At 43.3% G+C, this 27421-nt stretch overlaps 1 protein-coding gene across 10 annotated transcripts in view; it reads left to right on the top strand.

Annotated features, from left to right (window-relative positions):
- Positions 1-25765, top strand: part of Pde8b (phosphodiesterase 8B) — a 176960-nt gene extending 151195 nt beyond the window's left edge. For 9 of the 10 annotated variants that reach the window (XM_035439123.1, XM_035439128.1, XM_035439121.1 and 6 more), the window contains 11 exons: positions 1278-1355; positions 3625-3701; positions 4964-5128; positions 7965-8010; positions 8389-8524; positions 9560-9758; positions 18318-18535; positions 19756-19876; positions 22205-22372; positions 24530-24659; positions 25557-25765. In XM_035439123.1, the coding sequence (XP_035295014.1) occupies positions 1278-1355; positions 3625-3701; positions 4964-5128; positions 7965-8010; positions 8389-8524; positions 9560-9758; positions 18318-18535; positions 19756-19876; positions 22205-22372; positions 24530-24659; positions 25557-25666 (1448 nt within the window). In that variant the 3' untranslated portion in view covers positions 25667-25765. The remainder of the gene's footprint in view (positions 1-1277; positions 1356-3624; positions 3702-4963; positions 5129-7964; positions 8011-8388; positions 8525-9559; positions 9759-18317; positions 18536-19755; positions 19877-22204; positions 22373-24529; positions 24660-25556) is intronic. The other variant, XM_035439126.1, reaches the window with a different exon arrangement.
- Positions 25766-27421: the final 1656 nt, after the last annotated feature.

Here is a 27421-nt window from a genome sequence, read left to right as displayed (position 1 = left end):
GCTGGCTTGGTCTATTGAGTGAGTACCAGGACAGCCGGGTCTACATAGAGAAGAAAAAAAAAAAAAAAAGAATGAACAATGAATTCTCTAATTTAAATGACCCTCACTGAAGAATAACTTCTTCAGACACATAATCAGTTCTATTGCTATAGAGTCTTCCAATTCTAAGAGACGAAATCAGGAGGAATAATAGACTAGCTTTGAACTGTTTTGTGTTTTGTACAAATGAACCAATATAATTGATAGCAGGTATACTATGTAGGCTTACTGTGTGGCAGGTACTGTTCTAAGGGCTACCCACAATAGCCTCTGAATGAGAAACTGTAATTATCCCCTGTACAGACACGGAGACACAGAAAAGTTAAGTAACATCTCCAAGGCTATATAGCTACTCTTTGGCAAACTGAGCCAGAACCTGGACAATTTGACTCTAGACTTGGTTTCTTCAGTATTAGGCTTTCTCATCCTTTTTTATGCCACTGGCAATTCTTATGGAAGCAAGAGATGTGGCACTGTGGTTTTCCTGCTAAACCTGCCTATTTAATGGTAACTGAGAAACACACTACAGCTGCTGGCACTTGAGTTGCCTTCTCTTTGGATGGTTACATTTCTCTTCTCATTTGGGAGTTACTCGCAAGAAGCAAATGTGCCCACAAGTGCACATTTCTAAGGCCAAAACTGTCACCTTGGCATTTTTTAACAACCTGGTGCTCATTGTTGATATGATTTCGGCATCAGCATCACCGAACATTCCAGGCTTGAGTTTCCCTTCACATGGTCAGCAGGACAGTCACTTGATGAAATCCACTCTCAAAGAAGCTAGATGAGTGCCTAGACGTCTGACTTTCAGAAGTGTCCCTAACTTGTCCCAACTAGTTTCTTAATGCAAAGATCTGTGGATTTCACTTCTCTAGATCTTTCCTCTAAGAGCTTCCCTAGCCAGGTAAGTATAGTCCTTTGCTGAAGATTAACCCCCAAAACATTTCCTTTTAAGTTTTATTTTCAGGATGACATTTTAGTGATGGAACTAAATAACCCTTAATAAGCACTGCTTCCACAATGTAATGTAGTCCCAGAAGAAAAAGACATTGTTTTCATACTAGAATGACTGATCGTTTTGTGTGAATTTGAAGAGAAAGTAGTTTCTCGATTCTTGCATTTACTTTCTAGAGCTTAAATGTACACTCACGTTCTTTGGAGAATAATGGGAAAGGTGTAAGTTCACACTCCGATACACTGAAAGCTAACCTCCTCTGTCTCTCATCTGATTTCCACAGAACCTCCTTCATTCAGACACAAGAGCAGGAGGAAAGAGTCCATTGATGTGAAATCAATATCTTCTCGAGGCAGCGATGGTAAGAAGTTTCTCAGATTTCCTTGACCTTTTTAAAGTGTAGAAAATAACAGAGGGACATGTGCAAACATTTCATCGGTGTAGAAACTCCAAGGAGAAAAGATTTCAACTGGAGTAGGTTTTTCTTCCAATAAATTGAAAACATTTTAGGATTTAAGTAAATAAAATCCCTTGGCCTTCTATCATCTTTTTCTTCTCCCTGAAGGGCCCGTGGGCTGCTTCTTCCATGGCCTAGTGTTTCAGACCACATAACTTCACAAGCAATGCAATTTCAGTCTCTAGGCAAGGTCATCCTTGGGTGCTGATGGCAAGGGCCAGGCAATGTCCTGGCTTCCTAGTCTCAACACACACACCAATTAATTAAAGGCCAGAAACTGTGAGTCAGGATCTCATGAAACACTGTGAGTTTAATGAATCAAGCCCAAGTAACTGACTGGATTTGTGGGGGTGGAAGGGTTGGAATCAACCTGCATAGTCATTCCTGGGAGTTGGGAGAATAGGAGACACAGAAGTACTTAGAGTCTGTAGCTGTATCTCATTTGGGCCTGAAGGGAAGAGGGTGCCTAGGAAGCTGCAATGCAGGCCAAGGTCAAGGCCCAGGGTAGGGGCTGGGACAGGTGCTGAGGCAGGGGTAGGGGCTGGGGCAGGTGCTGAGGCAGGGGTAGGGGCTGGGGCTACGGCAGAGGATGGGGCTGAGGCCGAGTTGAGACAGGAGCTGGGTCAGGGCGAGACAGGGATGAGCTAAGGCTGAGTTTGGGGCAGGGGCTGAGGCTGGGGTTTGTGGAACTTTGGCTTCTGTGGCTGAAGAGAAGCTTTGCCAAGGGCTGTGCCCATGTGAGTGCTTGTGCAAGGATAAAGACCAGAGGGTCTGAGTCCAAATCTGCAGGTGTACTCCTGTGAGAAACAGAAATGTGGAAGGAGAAAGAAAGCTGGAGTGGCCTCCCATGAACCAAGAAGGAAAGAGTGGAATGGGAGGGAGCTGCAGGGTTTGAGCTAGAGTAGAGAGCAGGCTCTCTCTCTCTCTCTCTCTCTCTCTCTCTCTCTCTCTCTCTCTCTCTCTCTCTGTGTGTGTGTGTGTGTGTGTGTGTGTGTGTGTGTTTCTGTTTCTGGTTTTCCTGTGATTCTGAGGATGGAACCTAGGATCTCACACATGTTAGGCAAGCTCTGTGCCACGGAACCACATTCTAGTCCACATTAGCTTTGTTTTTTCTTTTTCTTTCTTTCTTTTTTTTTTTTAACTTGGCAACTGTAAAGGCAGTTCTAGGGCCTGAGAAGGAATAGTTAGTGCCTGTGATGGGGGCATGGTTTAAAATAATAAATGGAAAGGTCAAGGGAAAGAAGTAACAGACTTCCCAGTCCTGGGTCACAATAGAAGGACTGAGTACCAGAGAAAAGACTGAAGACTCTAGAGATGAAATAGAGAATCTGCAGAGCAGGATAGACTGGCACGTGGCATGCAAGTGACCGAGAGCAAGAATCACAAGACAGGCTGGGAGCATCTGAACCAGGCTGGACCCAAGAGCAGCTCTGTGGTCCCACACAGGCAAGGTGGGAATTGGGAAATACAGCAGAGGCTGACAGTGGCTGAACTCAGGGTTCTAGAGTCCAACAGAGGGTGATTTGGTCAAGTTCTCGAATCTCTGGAGCAGGTTTCTGACCTCTAGGGTGCCCCACAGGGAAGGTAAATGAGTTGATGAAGACAGACCTTTAAAGGAAGGCTTCTACCATTTGAATCTTAAACCACACTCATTTTAAAATGAGTCTGTCCCAGTTAGAGTCAGAACCATTAGGTTCTGAGTGTCATGAAACTGATAGCTGAGGAAGGAGCATGGCTGGCCCAGTTTGCCAGTTCATACTGAGATACTTATTCTCCTATCCTGACATGGGGCAGGTACACACTCATGTGCCCTGTAGCTATGGAAGGAAGGGGCAGGACTATCTGAAGGAGGCTTCAGTGACCTATGAGAAAGGGAGTTCTGTGACACCATTGGGCTACAGAGATGAGGCATCAGTATCTATAGACTTCTCAGAATTCCCCTGCAGAGTGGGGCTTGCCAAGCCCTCTGCCACCAGACTTTCAGGCAGAGGACCTTCCGCACTTGTGGGGCTGAGTGGTCAGCTCTCTAGGGACATTGGATGGTCCAACACACTGACTTGTGGGCAAGGAGGTTCTAGAAAAGCAATGCCTCATCTATAAGGGGACTTATCAGCTGTATTTAGCCTAAACTGAACCACTAGCTCCAGATAAAACTGCCCTGCCTTCTCTCCAGCTCCAAGCCTACAGAATCGCCGCTACCCCTCCATGGCAAGGATCCACTCCATGACCATAGAGGCCCCCATCACAAAGGTAAGTGATAACTGCACCTCCAATGCTCAGTCAGTATTCAGACCTGGGCTGTGCTCTAGCTCCATATTCTACTGATAGCAGAGTTAATGATCTAGTGTGAAAAACAGATATTAAACAAACACATAATAAACAAACATGGTTACACAATACAATCAGCGCTGTGAAGTGCTGTGTGAGAGATGTCAGAGTAGGTCTAGAGGTAGGCTGGGGGAAGTCACGTTTGAAACAAAACTTAAGCCTGAGAATCACACTAGACTTCTGGGTCAGGAGCGCCAAGGATCAGTGTAGAGATAGTGCATCACTGGAGTTGCACAGAGACGTTCCATAGAACTGAGTAGAACCTGGGGAGGCTGGGGTTGGCCAGCAGAGGTAAGATGGCTATGGTGGTTCTGTTCATTCTGGTCACTTGGACAAAAATAGATGGTTTATATCTTATGTATGGTAAATAATCTTTGAAGAAGTTGAGATAAACATGGCATGTTCAGGTCCACAAGTCCCTGTAAAGAGTTCAGCCACCATGCTAAGAATGGGTAGGGCTGGGGGTAACAGTACTAGAGAAGAGGTCATTTAGGCCTTTTCTGGAATTCCAGGCAGGAGATGGTAATGGCAGTTTGGCTAGCATTGAGGTGGTAGAGGTAGGGAGAAAGAAATAGGTCAGAAAATGTCTAGGGGGAGAATCATTTGGACTTGGTGAGTTGCAAGGATGGGTTGAGCAAAGAGAGATGCGTGGCAGAGCAGCCTTGGGTTGAAGAGTAGTTGTCTTCAGCCCAGGAGAACAGCTGGTCTCTTATGATGTCACCATTAATTCACTAGTGAGAAGGGCATGAGGCTGGACTTTGGTTTTAGGCATAGAAGATACCATAGTAGGTGAGTCAGAAAGGCTTTTGAAGTTCTTCAAGTTGGGTCTAGAAGGTAACCCTGGAAGTCTCCTTATGGATTGTGTGTGTGTAGCATCATGGAAATGAAAGGTCATTTCTTGAATGGCCATACAGTGAGAGACCCAAATCTATGTCTATGGAACTCCAACCCATGGAGGAGAGTTAGGGAAGGTTGTAAGCAAGGGATCCTAGGAAGCAGGGTCCTGGGGTGGGATGCCATGAGGCAGTGTGGACTGTAGGACATGTATGCTTCAGAAGGGGGTGATGGAGCGGGCCCATCCTCTGAGCTAGACGTGTGGTCACTGATTCTTCTGACTATGTCTGACTTCGGAGAAGTAGTATCTTAATACCCTCAACTTTACTCTTTCCCTTTTGCTTTCTTAGGTTATAAATATAATCAATGCAGCTCAAGAGAACAGCCCAGTTACAGTAGCAGAAGCCTTGGACAGAGTTCTAGAAATTTTACGGACCACAGAACTGTACTCCCCTCAGCTGGGAACCAAAGATGAAGATCCTCACACCAGTGATCTTGTTGGAGGCCTGATGACTGTAAGTGATAAGGAACCCCCAGAAATGAAGAGTGTTGGCCAAATACCTCCCAGAGTCTTCAGGGTGCACTGTGGCCTCAGGTGCCAGAAGCACCTATCACTTGAGGTAGCTTGTTAATGTCTTAATGGTCACATCCAAGATGCTTATCTTTCCACTGCCAACTAACCTCAGCCACAGAAAGAACCTTGAGAAGTCACATTGGAGTAGGAAAGTGGCAGGTGACCAAGGGCCAAATATACAGAGGACTGTATGGCTCCTGTTTCTTGATCCCTGTCTGAATTAGAAGGCTGGGTTTAAAGGTTGTGGCTACATTTCCTTGGGCATCAGGCTGTATCTATAGAGTTAGCCCCTCACAATCTATGGGTTCTGTATCTTGTGAATTCAACCAAGCAAACTGGAGAGGGTGGTAGAGAATACAAATGTGAGAGACTTGCACAAGGCATCACACACACACACACACCCCTGTTATCCCTGTACCCTGAAATGCACAATAAGACTGAGGGAGGGAAGGAAGGGTACATTTGTATGGAACATGAACATGCATTTGTACTGTTGGACACTATAAACAATCCCAAGATTTTACACAGAATGATGTACATTTATTATGTGCAGTTATAGTTCTATCTTACAGAAGAAACTTACACTCCCTTGGGTTTACCAAGACAGGGATGGTTCTGTAGATAAACCCCTGTGAGGACTCCAAGGAAAGACTATTTAATGAAAGGGTTTGTATCTAGATGATAGTGTTTCCAGTGATGGAGTCCTGTCTTTGGAGAACTTCACAGCCAAGTTCCTTTTTTGTTGTTGTTGTTGTTGTTTTTGTGATTTTTTTTATTGTTTTCGTTTGTTTGTTTGTTTTGTTTGTTTTTTTGAGACAGGGTTTCTCTGTGTAACAGTCCTGGCTGTCCTGGAATGGTTCTATAGATCAGGTTGGCCTTGAACTCACAGAGATTCTTCTGCCTCTGCCTCCCGAGTGCTGTGATTAAAGGTGTGCTCCACCACTGCCTGTCTCAAGTTCCATTTCTAATCACACAAAAGCAGAATGGTGCTGAGGCTCAAAGCAGGGAAATGGGAGGACTGTGCCTGCCAGTGATCTAAGACATACTATGTTGTGGACCCAGATGCCAGTGTCTAAGTTCCACCTTACCCTATTATGCTCTTGGCTTTGAACATCACCTGTCAGCAATTGAAGAAGAAAAGCCCAACTTTTCATCATGCTCCTTCCTCAGAAGCCGAGCTAGGAGAATGCTCTAGGAAAGAAACATGATCCTGAGTTATGCCTGTCTCTACACATTTCTTTTTTTCTAGCCAGCCTCCAGAAGTTGTGTTGACTGGCTGCCCAACCTGTTCTCACCTGTACTCTGACCAGTCTTCTGTTTTTCCTGGTCCCCAGGCTGGCACTGGCTGGCCTGTTCCAATGCAGCATTAGCTTCAGTTTCTAAAGAGTGGTGATAAGAGGCAGTCCCTTCAGGGAACAATCATCTTGTGCTTTTTGTCTGGATAATGCTGGGAGGAGCCAGTGTGGGACTCCACCTCATTTGGATAAGGTTTTGGGAAGTAGAGAAAAACAAGAAATGCACATTTGCTGCAGAGGCGTTAATAGTTGTGCCTGAAGTTTTTTTATCTGCTCATCTGTTTCTGAAGATTATTCATTGCAGAAAGATCCAAAGTGTGACTTCAAGGGAGTCCTTCATTAATTAATAGTACTTTAAGGTTATTTTCTAGGGGTAACAAGCATTTCTAAGGGACTTTTACACAGGGATCTAAATAGTGAGGGATTCGGGCACAGGAGCAGAGGCAAGGAAAGATTCAAGCACATCCAGGGACTGGTTCAAGCTCAAGAACCAGCAAATGGCAGACCCCAAAATCCTGCCCACTTTTATTCTCATGGTCATGTCGCTGTCATGACCAGGACAAAAGCAGCTTAAAAGGAAGGATTTCTGCCTATAGTTTCACAAGTGTTGGTCCATCATGGTGTGCAGGAAGCAGAGTGAACAGTGTCAGGCAGGGGCCAGGGCAAGAGAAGGTCCCTGAGGACCCAGTGTCCTACTTCCTCTTCCCGACGGCCAGCCCCGCTTTGCACAATTCTGCTACCTCACATCAGTTTCTATAGGTGACATTCAAATTTTGAGTCTGTCAGTGGACTGAACCACCCAGCAGATCAGATCTACTTAGCTCTAGGAAGTCCCCAAAGCCACTTGCACAGCTGTATAATACTAAATAGCTCATGTAGCTCTCGGTCCACTCAAGTTGATGGTCAAGATCACCCATCACAATCTTCAAAAGCTCAGGTCCAAAACACATCTCTCAAAGCTTAGCAGCAAAGACCATGCTCTGCAGCAGAAAATGTAGTCAGAAAAAAAGGCCCGGTGTTTAAAAAGACTTTACAAGGCTTCCCTTCAAATATGGCTCTTAGTCTTTTCATAATGCACACCTGAGAACATAAAATGTCTCCATACAGATAGGGAAATTTGGACAGGTCAAAATCACACATATCCAAAAACAAGATCACTTTAGTGACTCCGTATACGAGGCTTTACAATGCCAGGAGAGAAAGCGGCCATGAGAACTGAGCCAACTCACAGCTCAAGTATGAACCCTGATGGAGCTCATGACTTAGTCCTTCTCCCCAGCCCTCACCCACCGGGACTAGTACTATGGAAGGCGGAGTGTCCCCAGTCTCTTAACCACTGCTGCCATTGCATTTTGAGCTCTGCCTTGACCTGGACTGCAGCTTGGGCTAGCCAGGATTCAGCCTCTGGCTAAGGAACAAACAAGCTTAAGAGAATGATGATGGGCATGAAGGCTGCATCTAACAGCATCTCTTTCTTCCCAGGATGGCTTGAGAAGACTGTCGGGGAATGAGTATGTGTTCACAAAGAGTAAGTGTTCATGTGTCACCTTGTTACTGATAACCTAGCTTCAGCCTATGCCACTCCCATGGTGTGGCTTGCACTGGGTCTTGTGAGTTTATTCCTCTCTGTGATCTACATTTGAAGTGAGGTCTCCTGGCTAAAAAGATTTATTGGAACATTGCTAGATAAAGGATGCCATTCCCCATACATTGAAATGGGCCTTAGAGTTATTTTCCCGTTTATGCCTTGGGATTTAATAATATGAGAAGAGCCCTGGTACTGAAATCACCCTCTCAATAGGGGTTGAAGATTTTGTTTCTAGTGACAACCCTAACGATGGTAAGATGCTTAGGACACTGAAGAATCCACACCTAAATTGCCGCCTCCACCCCTGTGTCTGCTCAGATGTGCACCAGAGTCATAGTCACCTTGCCATGCCCATAACCATCAATGATGTCCCCACAAGTATCGCCCAGTTACTGGATAATGAGGAAAGCTGGGACTTCAACATCTTTGAATTGGAAGCAGTTACACATAAAAGGTATGTGGTATCTCTGGTTCAAGGCTGGGAGGGAGTGACAGCCACACGAAAGGTCTTCATATCTAGAAACTTTGATGGAATTTTGTGTCCCAAATATGCTCTTGTATGGAGAGGATTTATCTGTGAGATACTAAAATCAGTATCTGTGGGTGAGGCACAAGATCTACTTCCTTTGTGCCCATGAGCTGGGAGTTCAAAGTTTTCTCATACCTTCTGCCCCATAAAAATGGATTGGAAGGGCTGGAGAGATGGCTCAGCAGTTAAGAACACAGGCTGCTCTTCCAGAGGTCCTGAGTTCAATTCCCAGCAACCACATGGTGGCTCACAACCATCTGTAATGAGATCTGGTGCCCTCTTCTGGCTTGTAGGGATACATGCAGACAGAACATTGTATACATAATAAATAAATCTTTAAAAAATGGATTGGAAGTCAGAATCAGTCATACACATAAACAGTTTGGGAGACTGAAGCAAGGGGATTATTCAAGCTCAGAGATTCAAGACTAGCCTGGGCAACAAAAATTCCCAATTAATATTCTCTCCCTCTCTTCCCTCCTATCCTTCCACCCACCCCAACACAAGGGACTTGATAGCAGCATAGACTTCCTTTGAGCCCACCCTGTCAGCGGGGTGAGGAGCTTCTTTTGTCTTAGGCGAAGACATTTCTTCCTGGGATGTTGGTCTATGGAATATGAACTACTCACTCATCTATACAGTAACATAATTCTAAGTGAGGTGATTCTGCTGAAACTGTTCAAACCATTCCTTTGCCCTCAGGCTCTTTTTAAAGACCTAAAGCATATGCAGGACTTGTGTGGACGTAGAGGTGGAAAGGGGCCAACAGAGGTTTTGTGACTTAACAGATAATCTAAAACCAATCTGGAACTGACTCACATGAGGAAGCAATGCCAATGTTTTTGTGCCCCAAGCATGTTGAGCAATCACACACAAATTCCTCTGTTCTCTAATGCCATTAAAGGAAGCACTTTCTGGGCCACTGAACCCAATGAACCAGCGTTTGTTTCCTGTTCTCAGGCCATTGGTGTACCTGGGCTTAAAGGTCTTCTCTCGGTTTGGAGTATGTGAATTTTTAAACTGCACTGAAACCACTCTTCGGGCCTGGCTGCAAGTGATTGAAGCCAACTACCACTCCTCCAATGCCTACCACAATTCCACCCACGCTGCTGATGTCCTACACGCCACAGCTTTCTTCCTTGGAAAGGAAAGAGTGAAGGTAGACTCCAGAAACCACAGTCTAGCTATCTGCTAGGATGGGCATCCAAGGACTCAATCTTAGTAAATATATTAGACAAATAACAATATTGTAACCAATCTGACAAGAGAGTTTGGGGTTTTTTTTGGGGGGGGGCAGTGGAGATGGGTGTTGTAAAACTGTTTTAGACACAGACTTTCTCCTAGCTCTCAACTCTAAAATGCTTATTAATCTAAAATATTAACTGTGCTACTGACCTTCTGTGGCTGAGTCATGACCCATACTTAACTATTTACCAGCTCTGGGAAATGGGGTTGCAGGACAGACTTATCTTAAAGTACACTGTTGCTAGCACTTAGGGTTAAGTTTTAGTGTCAGAATTTGACCATTATGCTACATTCCTAATAGGAATCACACAGCTTTTCCCTGGCTGATGAGCATTCTGGGTAGGTGTGGGTGGACATATCTGTGACTTTTGCCTAATTGAAAATCTCACATCACTTAGTCTTATTCAGAGATCAGTACTGTTGTGACAGGTACTGGTTTTAGGGTGACTCTACGCATATCCAGTGGGAACCTGGGAGGATCAATCACCCTCCTCCTCAACTACCATCGCTTGCACAGTAACATTCTGATTAGTGGTTCAAACCAGAGCTTAAAATTTAGCACTGGGAGTGTTGCTCAGAGACATAGCATGTGTCTAACACGCGCAAAGCTCTGGATTTGATTCCCAGCACTGCTGACCCCTATAAAGATGTTCTTAGAAGACATTCTCTTGAGACTGCACCAATATCGATCTATGAATAGTGCCACTGGATTATTCTTTTGGAACAGGGATAGTAAGGGAATAAGGTAGAAGGAAAAGAAATGGGTAGAGAGTCCTTCTCAGATTAAAAAAAAAAAACCCTCATCCTGGCAGTTCCAAGAATAATGCATTTAAAGAAAGAGAGAGAGAGAAAGAAAGGAAGAGAGAGAAGGAGGGAGGGGAAAGGAAAAAGGAAGAAAGAGAAAAAGGAAGGAAGGATAAAGAAAAATGATTGCAGTATAAGCCTGTGTCTGTAATAAACACCTCTTGGAGCCACAACCCTCTGACCCCCTGCTGTAGGTTCTAACACATGTGAGACAGATGTGACACAGCTGAGGTCCCACCACTCGCTGAGCAGAGTGCCTGGGTCATTAGCACCAAGGCTGGACTGATCCTGTGGCTGCAGTTTGGAGTTGAGGTGAAGGGGACACTTAACAGACCTTCTCTAGGAAAACCAGGATTAAAGGTCACAGCACCATCATCTCCCTGTCTACTCTTCCTCCAAATTTAGTATTTTCCTCAGAGTCCCAGAAACTCTCAAACAACCATAAAACCAAGGTTCTGACTAGTTACAATTCAGAAGATGTCTTCTGACTCCAGCAGCTGGCAGAAATTCAGAAAGTGCAGCTCAGGAAGAAGCCTTGGAGACCCAGGTTGTTGGCAGCCAAGTTCAGCCCACATTCACTGGCCAGTCTGCCAAGGTGCACGTGAGGCAGGCACTGTATATTCTTACCTCATCTTTGAGTCATCAGTCTCTCATTTCTTAGGGGTGATAAAACTCAAATATAAGCTATGATTTCTGGGAATTGATGCCTCCTACATGCTAAGGGCATGTCCTACCACTCAGTTCCACTTCCAATGACAAAGCTAAGTTTAATGTTTTAAAAACTTATTCTCTGAAATTTTCAAACAATATAGTTTGATCATATTCTTTCCCCATCTTTCACCTTCTCCCATCTCCCTATCCACCCAACTTCACCTTCTTTCTCTCTTAAAACAAACAACAAAATATGAAGTCCAATTTGTGCTGATCACCTGGCTCTGAGCATGGAGCCCTGGCTTGCCCTGGGATGTGGCTGACACACTCACTGCCAATCCATTGGAGAAATCGGAATTTCTCTTTCCCAGAAGCTGTCAATTGCAGATAGCTTCTTGGGAAAAGTAGAGACTTTGTGTGCACTTTCCCCTTCTCTATGCTGGGGTTTTGCTGGGTTGAGTCTGTGCGGATCTTGCACAAACCGTACCAATCTCTGTGAGTTCATATGTGCACCTGCCCCATGTCTGGAAAACACTGTTTGCTTAAGTTATCCACCACCTCTGACTCTGAAGATCTTTCTGCCTCCTCTTCAGCACAGAGCCTTGAGGGGAGGGGTGTGATACAAACATGTAGGGCTGAGTGCTGCAAAGGCTCTCCTCTCAGTACATTGTCCAGTTGTGGTCTCTGCTAATTACCATCTACTGCAAAGCAGCAGCTTCTCTTTTGAAGGTTGAGTGATCTGAGGGTATAGTGATATGTTACCAGGAGTCATTTTTTTTTACTATGTTCCTTTAACAGAATAATAGTAGTGGGCTTCCCTTCGGGGCCTATGAACTACCTAGTCTCAGGTTCTTGGCCTCATTAACAATGTCAGGTATGCATTCCATCTTATGTACTGGGCCTTAAATCCAATAAAAAGTGTTTGGTTATTCCCATAGCATGCTACCACTATTGCACCCATGGGCATATCTTGCCAAAAGGGTCATTATTGTAGTTCACTGCATTTCTAGTTGGGAGAGATTGATGGTTACATTTCTAACCCCTAAATAAAGCACACATATCTAAAAGCATAGAAGCTAGCTTCCACATATAAGAGGAAATATGCAGTGATTGTCATTCTGGGTATGAGTTACCTTATTCATGATGATTGTTTCAGTTTCATCTATGTGCCTGCAAATTTCATTTTTTCTTAGCAGCTGAATAATATTCTATTATATAAATGTACCACATTTTTATTATCCATCTGTCAGCTGGTGGACATTTAGGCTGTTTCCAATTTCTAGCTATTATGAATAGAGCAATGATGAACATGGATGAGCAAATCTCTCTGTAGTTAGAAGTAGAATCTTTTGGGTTTATTCCCAAGAGTGATATAGTTGGATCTTTTGGTAGATCTATTTTCAGCTTTTTGAGGAACCTCCACACTGATTTCCATAGTGGCTGTACAAGTTTGCACTTCTACCAGCAATAAATAAGTGTTCCCCTTAAGTGTTCCCCTTTTCCCACATCCTCACCAGCATAAGCTGCCATTTGTTTTGATCCTGGCCATTCTGACTGTGGTAAGATGAAATATCAAAGAAGTTTTAATTTGCACTTCCCTAACAGCTGAGGATGTTGAACGTGTGTTTCTGAGCCATTTGTGATTCATGTTTTGAGAAACTTGTTTAGCTCTGTCCTGGTTGGTGTTTTGTCAACTTGACACAAACCTGGATAGCTTTGGGAAGAGGGAATCTTAATTGCAAGCATGCCTTTATCAGATGGCCTGTATGGAGTGTGTAGTGCATGTTCTTAATGATTGATAGAGATGGGCCTATCCCATGGGGCAGTACTGCCCTGTGGTTTTAGGTTATATAAGAAAACAGGTTGAGCAAGTCATGGAGTCCTCTGCTTCAGTTCCTGCCCCAACTCCCCTTGCGGTGGAGTGTGACCTGAGAGTTGAAAAGTAAAGCTTTTCCTCCCCCAAGTTTCTCTTGGAGTATTTTATCACAGTAATAGAAATCCTGATTAAGTTCCATGCTACATTTTTTAAATGGGTTGTTTGTTTAGTTCTTTTTACATTTTAGATACTAACTCTCTTTCAGATGTATAATTATTACAGTTTTTCCCCATTCTGTATATTGCCTCTTCAAATGATGGTGTCCTTTGCTATACAGAAGCTTTCAGCTTCGTGAGTCCTATTTATTATTGGTCTCAATGCCTATGCTATCAGGCTCCTCTTCAGAAAGTCCTTTACTGTGCCAGTGAGCAAGCCTATTTCCCATTGTCTCTTCTATCAGACTCAGGGTATCAGGGCTTGTTTTGAGGTCCTTCGTCCATTTGGAGTTGAGTTCTATGCAGAGTGTGAGATGCAGATCGAATTGCATTCTTCTGTATGTAGTGATCCAGTTTGACCAGCATCATTTGTTGAAGACGGTGTCTTTCTCAAGTGTGTGTTTTTGACTTCTCTGTCAAAAATTAGGTGTCCACAGATAAGTGAACTTATGACTGTGTCTATTTGATTCCGCTAATCAACATGTCTGATTTTATGCCAATACCACACTGTTTTTATTATTATAGCTCTATAATACAGCTTCAAATCAGGAATGGTGAGATTGCCAGCAGTTCTTTTATTGTTCAGGATTGGTTTGATTATATTTTCATTTCCATGAAGAATTGTGTTGGGATTTTGATAAGGATTGCATTGATTCTGTAAATTGCTTTTGGTGGGATGTCCATTTTCCACCACATTAGTTCTACCAATCCATGACATGGAGGATCTTCCCATCTTTTGGTGTCTTCAATTTCCTACAGTGTACAAGTCTTTCATGCACTTGGCTAGAGCTATCTCATAACATTTCTTCTGAAAGGTATTGTTTCCCATGCTGCTTTCTCAGCCTGTTTGTCATTTGTATACAGGAAAGCTACTGATTTTTTTTGTATTTTGTATCCAGCTACTTTGACCAACATTTTTATCAATCTTTAGAAGTTACTTGACCGTTCTTGGGATCTTTTATATATTACAACCATATCACCTGCTAATAAGGATACTCTAGCACCTTCCTTTGGTCCCTTGATCTCCTTCAGTTTCTTACTGCTCTCTAGCTAAGGCTTCAAGCATTATATTAAACAGGTACAGAAAGGACATTCATATCTTGCATTTTCTTGGAAATGCTGTGAGTTTCTATCCATTTATAATGATGTTGGCTTGTCATAAATTGTCTTTATTTGCTGAGCTATGTCCCTCATATCCTGAATCTCACCAGGACTTTTATCATGAAAAAAAATGTTCCATTCTGTCAAAAGCCTTTTCTGAATCTAATAAGTGATCATGTGGTTTCTGTCCTTTCATCTATTTATGTAGTGGATTATGTTTATGCACGGAGATATGTTGAGCTATCCCTGCTTCTCTGGGATGAAGCTAACTTGATTGTGGTGGATAATCTTTTTAGTGAGTTCTTGGATTTGGTTTGCAATTATTTTATTGAGTTTTTTGTTGCATCTATGTTCATAAGGGCTATTGGTCTATAATTTTCTTTTTTGTTGAGTCTTTGTGTGGTTTAGGCATTCAGAGCAATGGGGGCTTCATAAAAAGAATTGGGGAATGTTCCTTCAGTTTCTGTTTTGCAGAATAATTTGAGGAGGGTGGTGTGCTTCATTGAAGGTCTGGTAGAACTCGTCACTGAATCCATTTGGCCCTTAACTTTCAGTTAAGAGTTTTCATTACTGCTTCTATCTCACTAGGGGTTATATATCTTTTAAAATTATTTACCTCATCTTGATTTAGCTTGTTAGATTATTATACATATTAAGAAAATCATCCATTTCTTTTAGGTTTTCTGGTTTGACAGAATACAGATTTTGAAACTATGTCCTTGGGTCTTCGAATTTCTTCAGTAGCTGTTTTAATGTCTTTCTTTTCAGCTCCAATTTTATTAAATTTGATTTTTGTTAATTTAACTAATGCATTATATCAATCTTGATTTTTTTCAAAGAACAAACTCTTTGTTTCACTAATTGTGTGATTATTGTTATTTGTTTATATTTCATTGATTTAAACCCTGGGTTTGATTGTTTCTTCTCATCTATTTTTCTCTGGGAGTTGGTTTTTTGTTTTCCTAAAGCTTTCAAATATATCATTAAGTTATTACTATGAGTTCTTGCCAGTTCTTTTTTAAGCATAGCAGTGAGCTTTCCTCTTAGAACTGCCTTCAGTGTGCCCATATATTTGGGTATGTGTTTTTCATTTCCATTCTATTCTAAAAAGTTTATTTTTTTTCAATTTCAGCCTTGATCCAATTTTCCTCAGTATCATGTTGTTTAGTTTCCATGAATCTGTGTACTTTCTGCTGTTTCTGTTGTTGATGTCCAACTTTATTCCATGGTGATCAAGTGGGATGCTTGAAGTTATTGCAATTTTCCTCTTTCTGTTAAGACTTGCTTTGTGTTCTAATATGTAGTTGATATTGGAGAAAATTCCAATGGGCTGCTAGCAAAAAGTATATCATTCAGTATCTGGGTTGAGAGTTCTATAGATGTCTGTTAGGTCCATTAATTTATTATATTATTTAACTCCAGGGTTCCTCTATTTGGTTTTGTCTGGATGACCTATTGGTGAGAACAGGGGTACCAAAGTCATCCACTATCACTGTGTTAGGGTTGGTAGATGTAATAGTGTTTCTTTGATGAAATTGGATGCCCTTGTGTTTGGTATATAAATATTTAGAATTATGCTAGTGTCTTTCCTTGTCTCTTTTGTTAAACATTAACATAAGTGTTAAAATTCTTAAATGTTACCATTACAAAGCATCAACCTAACCAGAGACAGTGTGCCAGTGTGGCCAGACCCCTTCAGGGGTTGCAAACTACATTCTCTGCTCTCACCTGGTTCCTGAAACCTACTGCAAGCAGATAGACCTAGACAGCTAGCACTCTGTTTATTATCTGGGCCAAAGTGACTATCTAAGTAAGGAAGAGTTGGAAAGGCTGACCTAGACTAGAGCCAGATCAATTTCTCCTAGTAAAGAAAAGAACAATATAGGTACATCCTTGTTCTGTCTGAAGGCTTAGACTTGGGGTTGTACTAGCTGCAGGTTCTCTCTCTCTCTCTCTCTCTCTCTCTCTCTGTGTGTGTGTGTGTGTGTGTGTGTGTGTGTGTGTGTGTGTGTGTGTGTGTCTCTCTCTGACACACACACACACACAGAGTCCTGCTTGTTTCTCTTCTGTTCTTGCTTGTGAGATTGCCTTATTCTCTTGCTTCACCTCCCAGTCAGTCATTTCTTATCAGACAGTGCCTGGTTAGTGCTCACAAAACTGTAGGACAAAGCACATTGTTGATAGCTCAGTAGACATTCCAATCCCATTGTTGAGGTTAAATCAGTGTAAGGCTGAAGGAGAGGCAGGTCTGGACAGTACAATTTATATTTTGTAGTCACTTAATCTCTCTCCCATTGACTATTCTTTAAAAAAAGGGGGGGTTGGCCTGGAGCTTCCATCAGAACTGGATCTACCATAGCCAAAACACCTGAGACCCATAGCAAGGGCCCCCTGCATCCTCACGGCTCAGATGAAATCATTTACTGTAGGGGACAAGTTTGGGAAGTTCCAGGTTCTAAGCTTGGAGGCAGCAGACTACACACACCTGCAGGCTATGATGGCCTCTTCTGAAAGCACCGAAGCAGAACCTAACATGCTTCCATTCCCTGCCCACTCTAGACTTCATCTCATGAAAAACACCCAGGGAACATCCAGGCTGCTCACTTGGGACACCTGGTATTCCAGCTGGGCCAACCCAGGGTTCCTACCTGCTCTATGAGGTTAAAAATCAGGGTGGAGTGACTTCCTTCCTGGAGAGAGAATATTCGAGGAAGTCCCACTCTCACCCCAAATCAGGTGTGTGAGGTAGCCTGTGAGGGCATCAGCAGGACAGAGCTGGCCTCCAGGTTCAGTCTTCCTTACCCAGTTTTCCCTCCCACAAAACTATGAGAACAAGTTGGGAACACCAACAGCCCTATCCAGTCTTCCAGACTTCTCTGGGGCCTTCTTCCCTCTGTTCACCAAACTTGGCTCACTTGTCTGTCTCAGTAATTTCATCTGGACTCTTTTCATCTAGACTTCTCTCCCTTGCCACTTGTTGCCTGATCAGCAATAAAAATCACTTTCTTAGGAAAGCCATCATTGGCCATTCTGTAGACCGCTGTTGGCCAGTTGGCTAGTTTGGTAGTCATTAGCTATACATGGCTATTAAGTAAAGCTAAGCAGCCCCTCCATCATACTAGCCCTAAGTTGATCGTTCAGGGCTCTGGGTGACTAGGCTTTATATGCACACCAGGGATGCAGGGCACACTCCTTTCAGCATGCAGTGTCCAATGGTTAGTGCTGCCCTGAGCTGTCCAGCCCTGTGGTTTTATTGTCAGAATGTTTGGGCTCCCTTTCATATCTCACTCACTAGCATCACTGCTTCAGCTTGATACCTGGCACCTTTAGGCATCTTATACTGAATGCATTCACAATACTGTGTCTTATGTAACACCCCATTCGACTGCTAAGAAAAACACTTGCTGTCATTTATGTTCCTTATTCGAATAACCTGCTAGCCAAGCCCCACTTAGATCCTGCCTCACTACTGAGCTCTGACCACTGCCCCATCCACCATGTGAATTATCTATGCTGCTTACAACAAGCTTTCGAAAATGCATGCAGAAGTGATGAGGGTGTTTGTGATGCTGGCCACGTTCTACCCCCACAGGGCAGTATCAGCAGCAGTCCAGAAGGCCTGCTTGGCTTCTTTCTCACAAAGCCAGTGAATCATTTCTAGACAAAGAGTTCAGGTGGTGCACTGCAGCTCTGGCTTCCATGTTCACAAGAAAACACAGGGCACAGGAAGGTGGGTCCATGTGCCCAAGGCCACCTTTCAGCTAAGACTAGGAGGAAACTGAAAGAACATTGTCTAAGTTCTAGCCCCAAGCCCTTCTCTTTCCAAGAGATAGAGACAGGTGTTGGTCTCCGTGGGTAATGCTCAGAGTTCCTCCCCTTATCCTAGGGAAGCCTCGATCAGCTGGACGAGGTAGCTGCTCTGATTGCTGCAACAGTCCATGATGTGGATCACCCTGGAAGAACCAACTCCTTCCTGTGCAACGCGGGCAGTGAGCTGGCTGTGCTCTACAATGACACTGCAGTCTTGGAGAGTCACCACACGGCCCTGGCCTTCCAGCTTACTGTCAAGGACACCAAGTGCAACATCTTCAAGAACATTGACAGGTGTGTTATCATTGACTTTCGTGCTTAGGTTTGGGAAGCTAAAGGAGAAACTAAGTTTTCTCAAATGCTCAGCTTCCTCGAAGATGGAAATGGAAATAACAGTTGTCCACTGCACAGGATTATAAGATAGCTTTGCCTGTCTAAACTTAATTGTACTTTGCAGGCTGCCTTTCATGTTTTAAAATCTCATTTTTTAGTCTCTGGTGAGTCCATGAAAATAAATGGGTTTTGTTTTGTTTTGTTTTGCCCTATAAAGCACCATCTGAATGTTGATGAGTGCTGACAAGTCTGCCGGGTAGTCTTCCTTCCCAAAAGGGCATCCCTTCTATTATGTGTCCCAAAGACCATGCATTTCCTGCTGAGTTTGGGCCACTAAGAACCCTTCCTCATGACAAGGTCCCAGTGAAGATGCTGGGGCGCAGCTGGGCAGGCTTCCTTTCACTGTGTGGTCTTCTCACAGAGACACTCTCAGTGAGATGAGGTAGAACTCTTGCCTGCCAGCAGCATTGTGGCAACTTCCTGCACACATCAGCTCCTGGGCAGAGTCCTGACAAAAGCCAGCCAGTCACCTGGGCCTCATAACATTGTCTATATGAACTTAGCAGTTTAGGCTCTGGAAAAAAAAAAAAAAACCTACCCAGTTATGGAGAATGGCTGTTTAATTTGGACTTAAGTTTATCAGTATGAAGGACCAGTTTGCTTAGCTCCTCATTCTGCCTCTTAGTGAACGACAGGAATTCTCTGATAATCTTGTGCTGTTGCTCCAACCACTACAACATCCAACAATTGCAAGCTAGAGATTTACATAAAAGGAGACTTCCTCAATACCATCCGAAGAAAATGTGGCAGTTCTCTGCAGTAAGAACTGATCTGCATGGTACACAGATCAGGCTGCCACTTTGGTCTGTCTCTCCCTTCTACTTTTTTGTCCTAGTGTTTTTGAAGGAAGGGGTGGGAACTACCTTTGGAAACAACTGTCCACCACATGACATGATATTCTTTTCTCTTAACATTCATGAGAAGAAGAGTTGGCTGTCACTGGAGAACATGGAACCCCATCAACAACAACTTGGGCTTATTGGGAATATGAACAGACACACCCTGGGATCAGTAGTCATTCGACTCTGCCCCCGCTATGTCCCAGTTTGTGGGAGTCACAGCAGCAGGGAAGTTCTGATTTAGGACATGATATGAACAAGGGACTTTGTCTCCTTATTTAGGAACCATTACCGAACGCTACGCCAGGCTATTATTGACATGGTTTTGGCTACAGAGATGACAAAACACTTTGAACATGTGAACAAATTTGTGAACAGCATCAACAAGCCACTGGCAGCTGAGGTAAGCATTCCTATGTAATAAGATACAGCAGTGTGTTTCCATGAGTACCTGTTCCAGCAGCAAAGCATTTCCTCCTTTTTGAGTGTGAGGTGATTATCAGCTTGGAGCTGGAAAAAGACTGCAAGTCCAGCTACTAGTTTTTCTTGGGGATGAGAACAGATTGACATCTGTCTATTGCAATCGCATGCTCCTTGAAAGAAAGGCCCTGAGACAGAGTTACAGAAGGAGTTAGGCCCAGAGTGTGGAACAAGAGGAGCCCACAGATAAGCTAAGGATAGAACCAATGGTGTTATGACAGGGTACCCAACACTCTTCCTGTTCTTTGAGCTCTTAGTATCACAAAGTTAGAGACTGCTTTATAGAACTATAACCTTACTAATATATGAGGGCTTCAGTAAAACAAGTTTACTAGCTCCTTCCTGTCGCTGTGATAAAATATCCTGATGAAAAGCACATTAGGAAAGAAAAGGTTTATTTGGCTTCTAGTTCAGGCTCTCATTCAGGGAAATAAAGGCAAGAACTCAAGATAGGAACCTAAAGGGAAAAATGCTTGCTCTTTGTGCGGTATTAATTCTGACCAGGGAACTCACTCCCAGCCAAGGAAGTATGGCAGACTCCATGGAAGAAGGAAGCTTACTGACTCATTCACCAGCTCATGCTTAGCCAATTGTCTTACAGATCAGAACTATTTGTTGGCAGATGGCGCCACCCACAGTAAGCACCATCATTAACAATTAAGACAGTCTCTCCCAGAGATAGGCTATCAGCCAATGGGAACTGGGCAGTCCCTCAGTTGAGATTCCTTCCTTGGAATAACCTAGGCTATGTCAAGTTGACAATTAAAGCTAACTAGTACAGAAGTGTTTTCCCTCGCTCCTCCCCCTCCCTATTTCAAAAGATAAAAATAAAATGAAAACCAAGAGAGACAAACAGACAAGGAAAATCTGTAGGGAGGTAGAGAGGGCCTGGAGAAGGTAAAGAAAATGATCAAAATATAGTATATATTTTTTTCTTAAACAAAAATTTTAAAAAGAGAGAAATTTACCATGAACTTGCTTTATGGGCCTTACAAATCTGGGCTTTAGAAACACACATGTAATGCTCACTCTTTACTAAGATGAAATCAACTGTCCTCAGAAACCATGTAAGTTGTCCATAGCTCTGTGAAAGCAATTTCCAGTCTCATGGAAAATAGCCTAGAAAAGGTAGAATAAGTGTTTTAAAGACAACTTGATGATCAATGAGGACACTGTCTGCAGAAACTGTCATATGACCGACTTAGGGAGAGGAACAGTGCCCACCTCACCTGAATTGAACCCACCTCTCACAGACTCCACCACACAATGCCAGGTCTTTTCTTCCAACAAAGGATGGAGGGTTAACAAGCATTGTGATGTTTTGAGCAGAAAATTACACAGGATAATAGAATTTAGACTTAGGAAGGACCTCTCTCCAGGGGTCCAACTCCATGCTGAGACTTACTGCCGGTCATGTCATCCACAGTAAACAATGTTGTCTCAAGATGTTGGGAGAACAGCTCCCCGGAACAGTCTCCCTATCAGGGGTCCAATAAATAGGATCAGCTTCAAAACAAAATCCCACTACATGCCATGCAGTCTTCAGCTTGGAAGAGCTCTAGAGAGCTAATTAACTGTTTCATACAAATAGATAGTGTCTTTTGGAGCGAATATTTTTCACTCCAAAACTAGCCTGTGAATGGATACATATCTACCTACTCACACACCTGGTTACATGCCCCAGGGCCCCTGGCATTCCCCCAGCAGGTACGCACTGCTGTATAAGTTTTCAGAGGCTGCTGAACACACATTCTCTTGCATTCTGGCCCAAATGTACATGTTTCACACCTCACACTAATTATCTCTCGGGAGAACCAGCCAAGAAAACGTGAATGTATACATGCCTTAAGATGTGGGTGTGGGAAGGCAATGAGGAAAACAAACAAAAACAAAAAGGTAATTGAAAAGTCACAATTTTCCTACTTTTATGCATTAAAGTAACTGAAAGTTGTGTTTTCACATGTTTCTGAGGAGTCAGGGGAAAGGGAAAGAGCCCTTTTTAGGGCAATCTTCTAAACCGCTCAAAACAGACACTGCCAATAGCTGTTATAAGTGAGTGAATGGGTGATGGCAGGGACTGTTTTGCCTTTTAAATTCTATACTATATTGATGGTTTTTAAAGACTATGCTAGTGTGTTACATATGGATACAGGAATCAACAGTTCCCTTTGCCAAGTCCCAGCCACAGCTGTGTGCCTGGTGAGTTAGTCTCTGTAGGCCTCTCCAGCCCTGAACTGATCCTGTTTTCCAGAGTGAGGGCAGCGACTGTGAATGCAACCCTACTGGAAAGAACTTCCCTGAAAACCAGATCCTGATCAAGCGCATGATGATCAAGTGTGCTGACGTGGCCAACCCATGCCGACCCTTGGACCTGTGCATTGAGTGGGCTGGGAGGATCTCTGAGGAGTACTTTGCACAGGTGTGCTGCTGTGTGAGAAGTGTCCCTGTCCGTCTGGGAATGGGCCCCGGGCCACAGAACCCTGTGGGTTCCACAGCTACCAAACATTTCTCTGGAAGGGATACACCTCAGACCTGGCAAGAGCAGACTTGGGGTTCTCTGAAGAAACAGGTCAATGTGCTAGGCACTGACCAAAGTCCTCTGGGAATGGAGGGATAGACTGAGACTTTGTAAGTAAATTCTGTAAATGTTGGACCCTGAACTTTCACAAGTTCACAGATATAGACATAGGTAGGCCCACACTTTGGTTCAGAGGGGCGGGGGACTAGAGAGATGGCTCTATGGGTAAGAGCACTTGCTATACAAACATGAGGACTTAAGTTCAAATTTTAATGCCCGTGTAAAGAAGCAGGGCATGGCAATGTGAACATGTTTGACCCCAGCAGGGCAGAAGGCAGAAACAGGACTATTGAGGTTTACTAGGCGCCGGCCCAGCTCTAGATCCAGACAGATTTTCTCTCAAAGGGATAAGGCAGAAAAATGATAAACAGGAGCCCTAACATCACTTTGTGCATGTGTACCCATGTGCATATATGCCACACACAATACTCACATGCTTACACGCATGCATTTATACATACATACACATACTAAAAACTACTCCTAAGGACCTATTTGTGCTAGATTCTACAGGGATTCAGATTTTTTTCCTAAAGGAGAAAGGGGCTTTTCCAGAGTGGCATTAGAGTCATATTTTTAAAGGATTTTAAAATGTAAAAACAGGATAAAAAGAGAAGAACTCCAGAAAACTGCCAGATGGCTTTTGAAGTAGAGTCCTACTTCAAAGAGGAAAAACTTTAAAGACTGGTGTCTGTATGTGTGTTGGAAGGCAGATTGCAGGCAGCTGTAAGTGACACACGGGATGATGAGCTATCTGGCTGGACTGTATCACATCACTGAGGCAGGATAAAGAACAGCTAACCCTGTACAACAGGGCAGGCTGGAAAGGAGCCTCTGAACTGCAGAAAAGTTGGACAGGCAGCTCTGAGCTTACCCATGTTGGGGAAGGGTAGTCAGGGGGTGGGGGATAGAGGGAGTAGACCGGATGAAGGTATAAAACAAATTACTCCAAGAATACCAGTGAATATTTTAAGGCTACTTGATGAACTGAGTGAGCTGAGCCAGAAGTCATTAACGGGTTTCCTGGGACCCACAGGGAAAGAATTTAAAGCCTGAGTCCAGTTACTGCCACAGGGAGAATGTGCCATGGTTAAGTTCTCTGATGGGAGCTTCCAACTTAGGTGTCCTTTTCAGTACGATCTGAAAATCAGACTGCAAATGAAGCTGGTGATGAGCCCCGGGCATTATCAGGAAATGTGGATCTTGCCACTCAGCTTCAAGCGTCCAGACAGGAACACACACTGCGACATGCGCATACTCTGATCTCCAGGCACCTTGGCAGCTGTGTGTGAACACTCCCCGAGGAAAAGCAGCATTCAGATCACAGCCCAGCTTCCAATGTCCTCATCCTAGAGACACCCTGATTGTGGCTGCAGCACGAAGGCTTTCTGTACTTGCCATCTTGCCAAGCAGAATAGTTAAAAGACACATACTGAAAGGTTAAGATTTTAAAAACAGGTTATTCTCATGGCTGCATAATACCCTTTTTAAGTGAAAATAGTAACAAAAAAAAAAATCTGCAAGCATGCAGCCAGGAATACAGTGACTGTTGTTTCTAACTTGTGTGGTTCACTGCTATGGGTAGTTTGACCTTTGCTGCAAATGTCAATTAGTGGCAGTAGGCTAAGTAGGAGTATAGATATAACCTTACAAAAATAAAAACAGATTACAGAAAAGGGTCTAAGTTCTATAGTGCTTCAGGGGTAGCCCTGGACCAGTGTATGCCATGAGGGCTAGTTAGTGATGCTGCAGCTCTTTGGGAAACACTGCCCTAGCATCCTTTAGGGCTTCAGTTCATGAGAGAGGAGAGGGGAGGAAGTGAAGTGTAGAGAGAGTGAGGAGACCTGAACAAGGTCGCTGTGGGGCATCTCAGGAAACTGCTAAACTTCTCTGTTCTCTAGGGTTCTTCTGAGAAACATGCCATGGCTGTGAAGGCTTCTCATGTGTCCCACAGCCCTGTGCAGTGGTGTTTTTGTTTTTGTTCTTCTCCCCTCATAGACAGATGAGGAGAAGAGGCAGGGGCTACCTGTTGTGATGCCAGTGTTTGACCGTAATACCTGCAGCATCCCCAAGTCCCAGATCTCCTTCATTGACTACTTTATAACGGACATGTTTGATGCTTGGGATGGTAAGTTAGATGTTGTTTTATTACCCACAAGGGACATTCTATTGTACTTAATGAAGATCACCATTAGGGGCATAGGCTGGGCCTAAAGGTAAACAAAATGTTTATATACACACACACACACACAATGAGCCCTTTGCGGGCAGCTAAAGTAGGTGCATCCCAGCATCTGACACAATCTTGAGTACATCATACCTGATGAATATGTGTTACCTGGATGGGTAAGTCTTCACCTTTTCAATGGATGGATTCCCAGAGTGGAAAACTGTTTCATTCTCACACCGGAAGAAATTCCATTAAGCAAAATGTGAATTTCAGGTTCAAGAGAGTTCCATAAAAAGGCTGTTTATTTCAGCAGCTCATGCATTAGGGCTAGGGTTATAGCTCATAGCTCAGGGTGGAGGACTGCTTGCTTAGTGCACAAGGCCCTGGGTTCAACTCCTAGCACTACAAAACAAACAAACAAACGAAAGAAAGAAAACTTGTGTTCTCATGCATATGTTGAGCTGCAGCCTGAGGCCTTGGGGTTATCTACCCTCCTGTTCATTTTGTGGGGTACATATACAAACAGATATCAGGTGTTGTACCTCAGGAGCCAGCCTCTCTTTTCTTTATACAGGGTTTCTCACTGGCCTGGAGCTTCCCAACTGGGTTAGGGAGGCTGGCTTGTGAGCCCCAGTGATACACCTGTAGCTGTCTCCCCAAAGCTGGGATTAAAAGTGCACGCTACCATGGCCAGCCTTTTTCTATGATCTGAGGACTGGGCTCAGGCCCTCAAGATTGCATGGCAAGCAGGTTACTATCTCCTCTATTTCTGAACTCCAAGGCAAGCCTAATAAGTACTCCTGAGAGCCAACTTAGTGTAATGGGTTTCTCTGGATTCTGTTCATGTCCTTGCAGCCTTTGCGCACCTGCCAGCCCTGATGCAGCACTTGGCAGATAACTACAAACACTGGAAGACACTGGATGACCTCAAGTGCAAAAGTCTGAGACTTCCATCTGAGAGCTAAAGCCGGGCCAGAGAGGGACCTCTTGATCTATGATGGACACTGTGAACCACAGAGTAGCATGGACAAGAGGATTTCCTTGATGAAAATGACAGGTGTAGATTAAGGAGCTAGTGTTTAATATCTGACCCGAATCATGCACGCCCCCAAATTTCATTTTTCAGAAAGTTGTATTCCATCAGTAAAGATATGTTCCTTTGAATCACTTGGTGACAAAACGAACCACCTGGCAGCTTCCTCTGCCATGCTGTGTGTGCTCTTACAAAAACCATGGAGCTGAATGACTCACTGTAGCTACAAGCAGGACACCAGAAGCAGAGACCTGGCGTCTGGGAGTCCATCCTTCTGATGGAGACCCAGCCAGCAACGTGGCTAGTGCTCAACTCAGCTTTCACCAGAAAACTCACTACTGATAATTAACTTCACTACTTTCCTCAAAGGCAAGAGTATGGAGGATTCCTAAAAAAGAAAAAAAGCTTCTCTGAGCACACATGTGTAAGAAAAGAGCTACCTTAAGAAGAGCAGAATGAGGACAAAATTATCAATAAACTAGTTAGCATCCAGTTTCTATGGCTACATGGTTGTTAGTGTGACACCCAAGTGAGAACATAGCCTTGGCCCGGTGAGTGTCCCTCAGATGGGCGGAGCCCTCTTTCCTAGGAGGCACTCACCTTATCGGAAGCTAACTGATGGGAAGGAGGGGGATCCTGCTTGGGGTGGGGGGGTCCTTGAGTGTCCCTTACTCCAGGATCATGGACACAGCTACAAGTCAAGAGTATCTATAAAAGCCATTAAATCTGAATGCTCGTGAGTAAGCTTTTTTAAAAAAAAACATTTAAGAGAAGAAAAATTTATATATATACATATATATATTTGCTGTTCAAAAATTTTTATTCAAACATCCTAAATGCCCTGGATCTTCACCCCTAGAGTTTGCTGGGCATTACATGTATTTGGGGAGGAAATGGGGAAGTGTCAAGGTTCAGATATTCTTAATTTATATTTGAGATCATGCCATTTGCTTTAATGATGTAAAAAGGGATTGCAAGAAATGTAAATATACCAGAACACAGGCATATGGAGAGGCAGTAAATACTATTTTAATCTATTAATTGTATGGTAAGGCTTCTAAAGCACAAGTGCATATTTTTATACAACTCTTTTCACAACTTTCTGTGCTCTGCATAAAGTCAGACTGGAGATTTTTCCTTTCTCTTTTATCAGCCATCCCTTCTCTATGTATTATGAATATCAGAAACAAAGTAAACAAAACACCTTAGTTTTGTTTTGCCTGTACTCCATGATGCATTTTTAAGAGGCATAGAAGCTGAACTAATTGAACCAGTAACTACATTTTTCCAAATGAAAATTGGACTGCAGAATATGTAAAAAAAAAAAAAAATCGGTACATGGGAGAAAAAAGACAACTTATCACTATGTAATGTGCCAATGTTTTTTTTTTCTATGTTTTGTACAAAAGTGTAAACATATATGGCAATTCCATGCACAGAAATGCATCTAAATTATTTTTGTTAGACGGTAAGAAGGCTTGATTGGTGGAGAGAGCTGGCTTTGTATTGTATTGCCGCATTGTGTACATGTGATGAGATGTTTTTGTGAAGTACTTGTAACTAAATTCTTACAGCCATTTTTCATTCCCAACAGCTGTTTTTATTTTATCTCTTTGGCCTAAACTTTTCATAATTTCAAATTTGGGGTTCTAGTGTCCTTTATTTCATGAGTCGTCAAGTCTATTTT

Source organism: Cricetulus griseus, chromosome 2, assembly GCF_003668045.3.
Source record: "Cricetulus griseus strain 17A/GY chromosome 2, alternate assembly CriGri-PICRH-1.0, whole genome shotgun sequence".
Lineage (NCBI taxonomy): Eukaryota > Metazoa > Chordata > Mammalia > Rodentia > Cricetidae > Cricetulus > Cricetulus griseus.
Note: the sequence above shows the minus strand (reverse complement) of the source record. Positions and strands in the feature narration are given on the sequence as shown.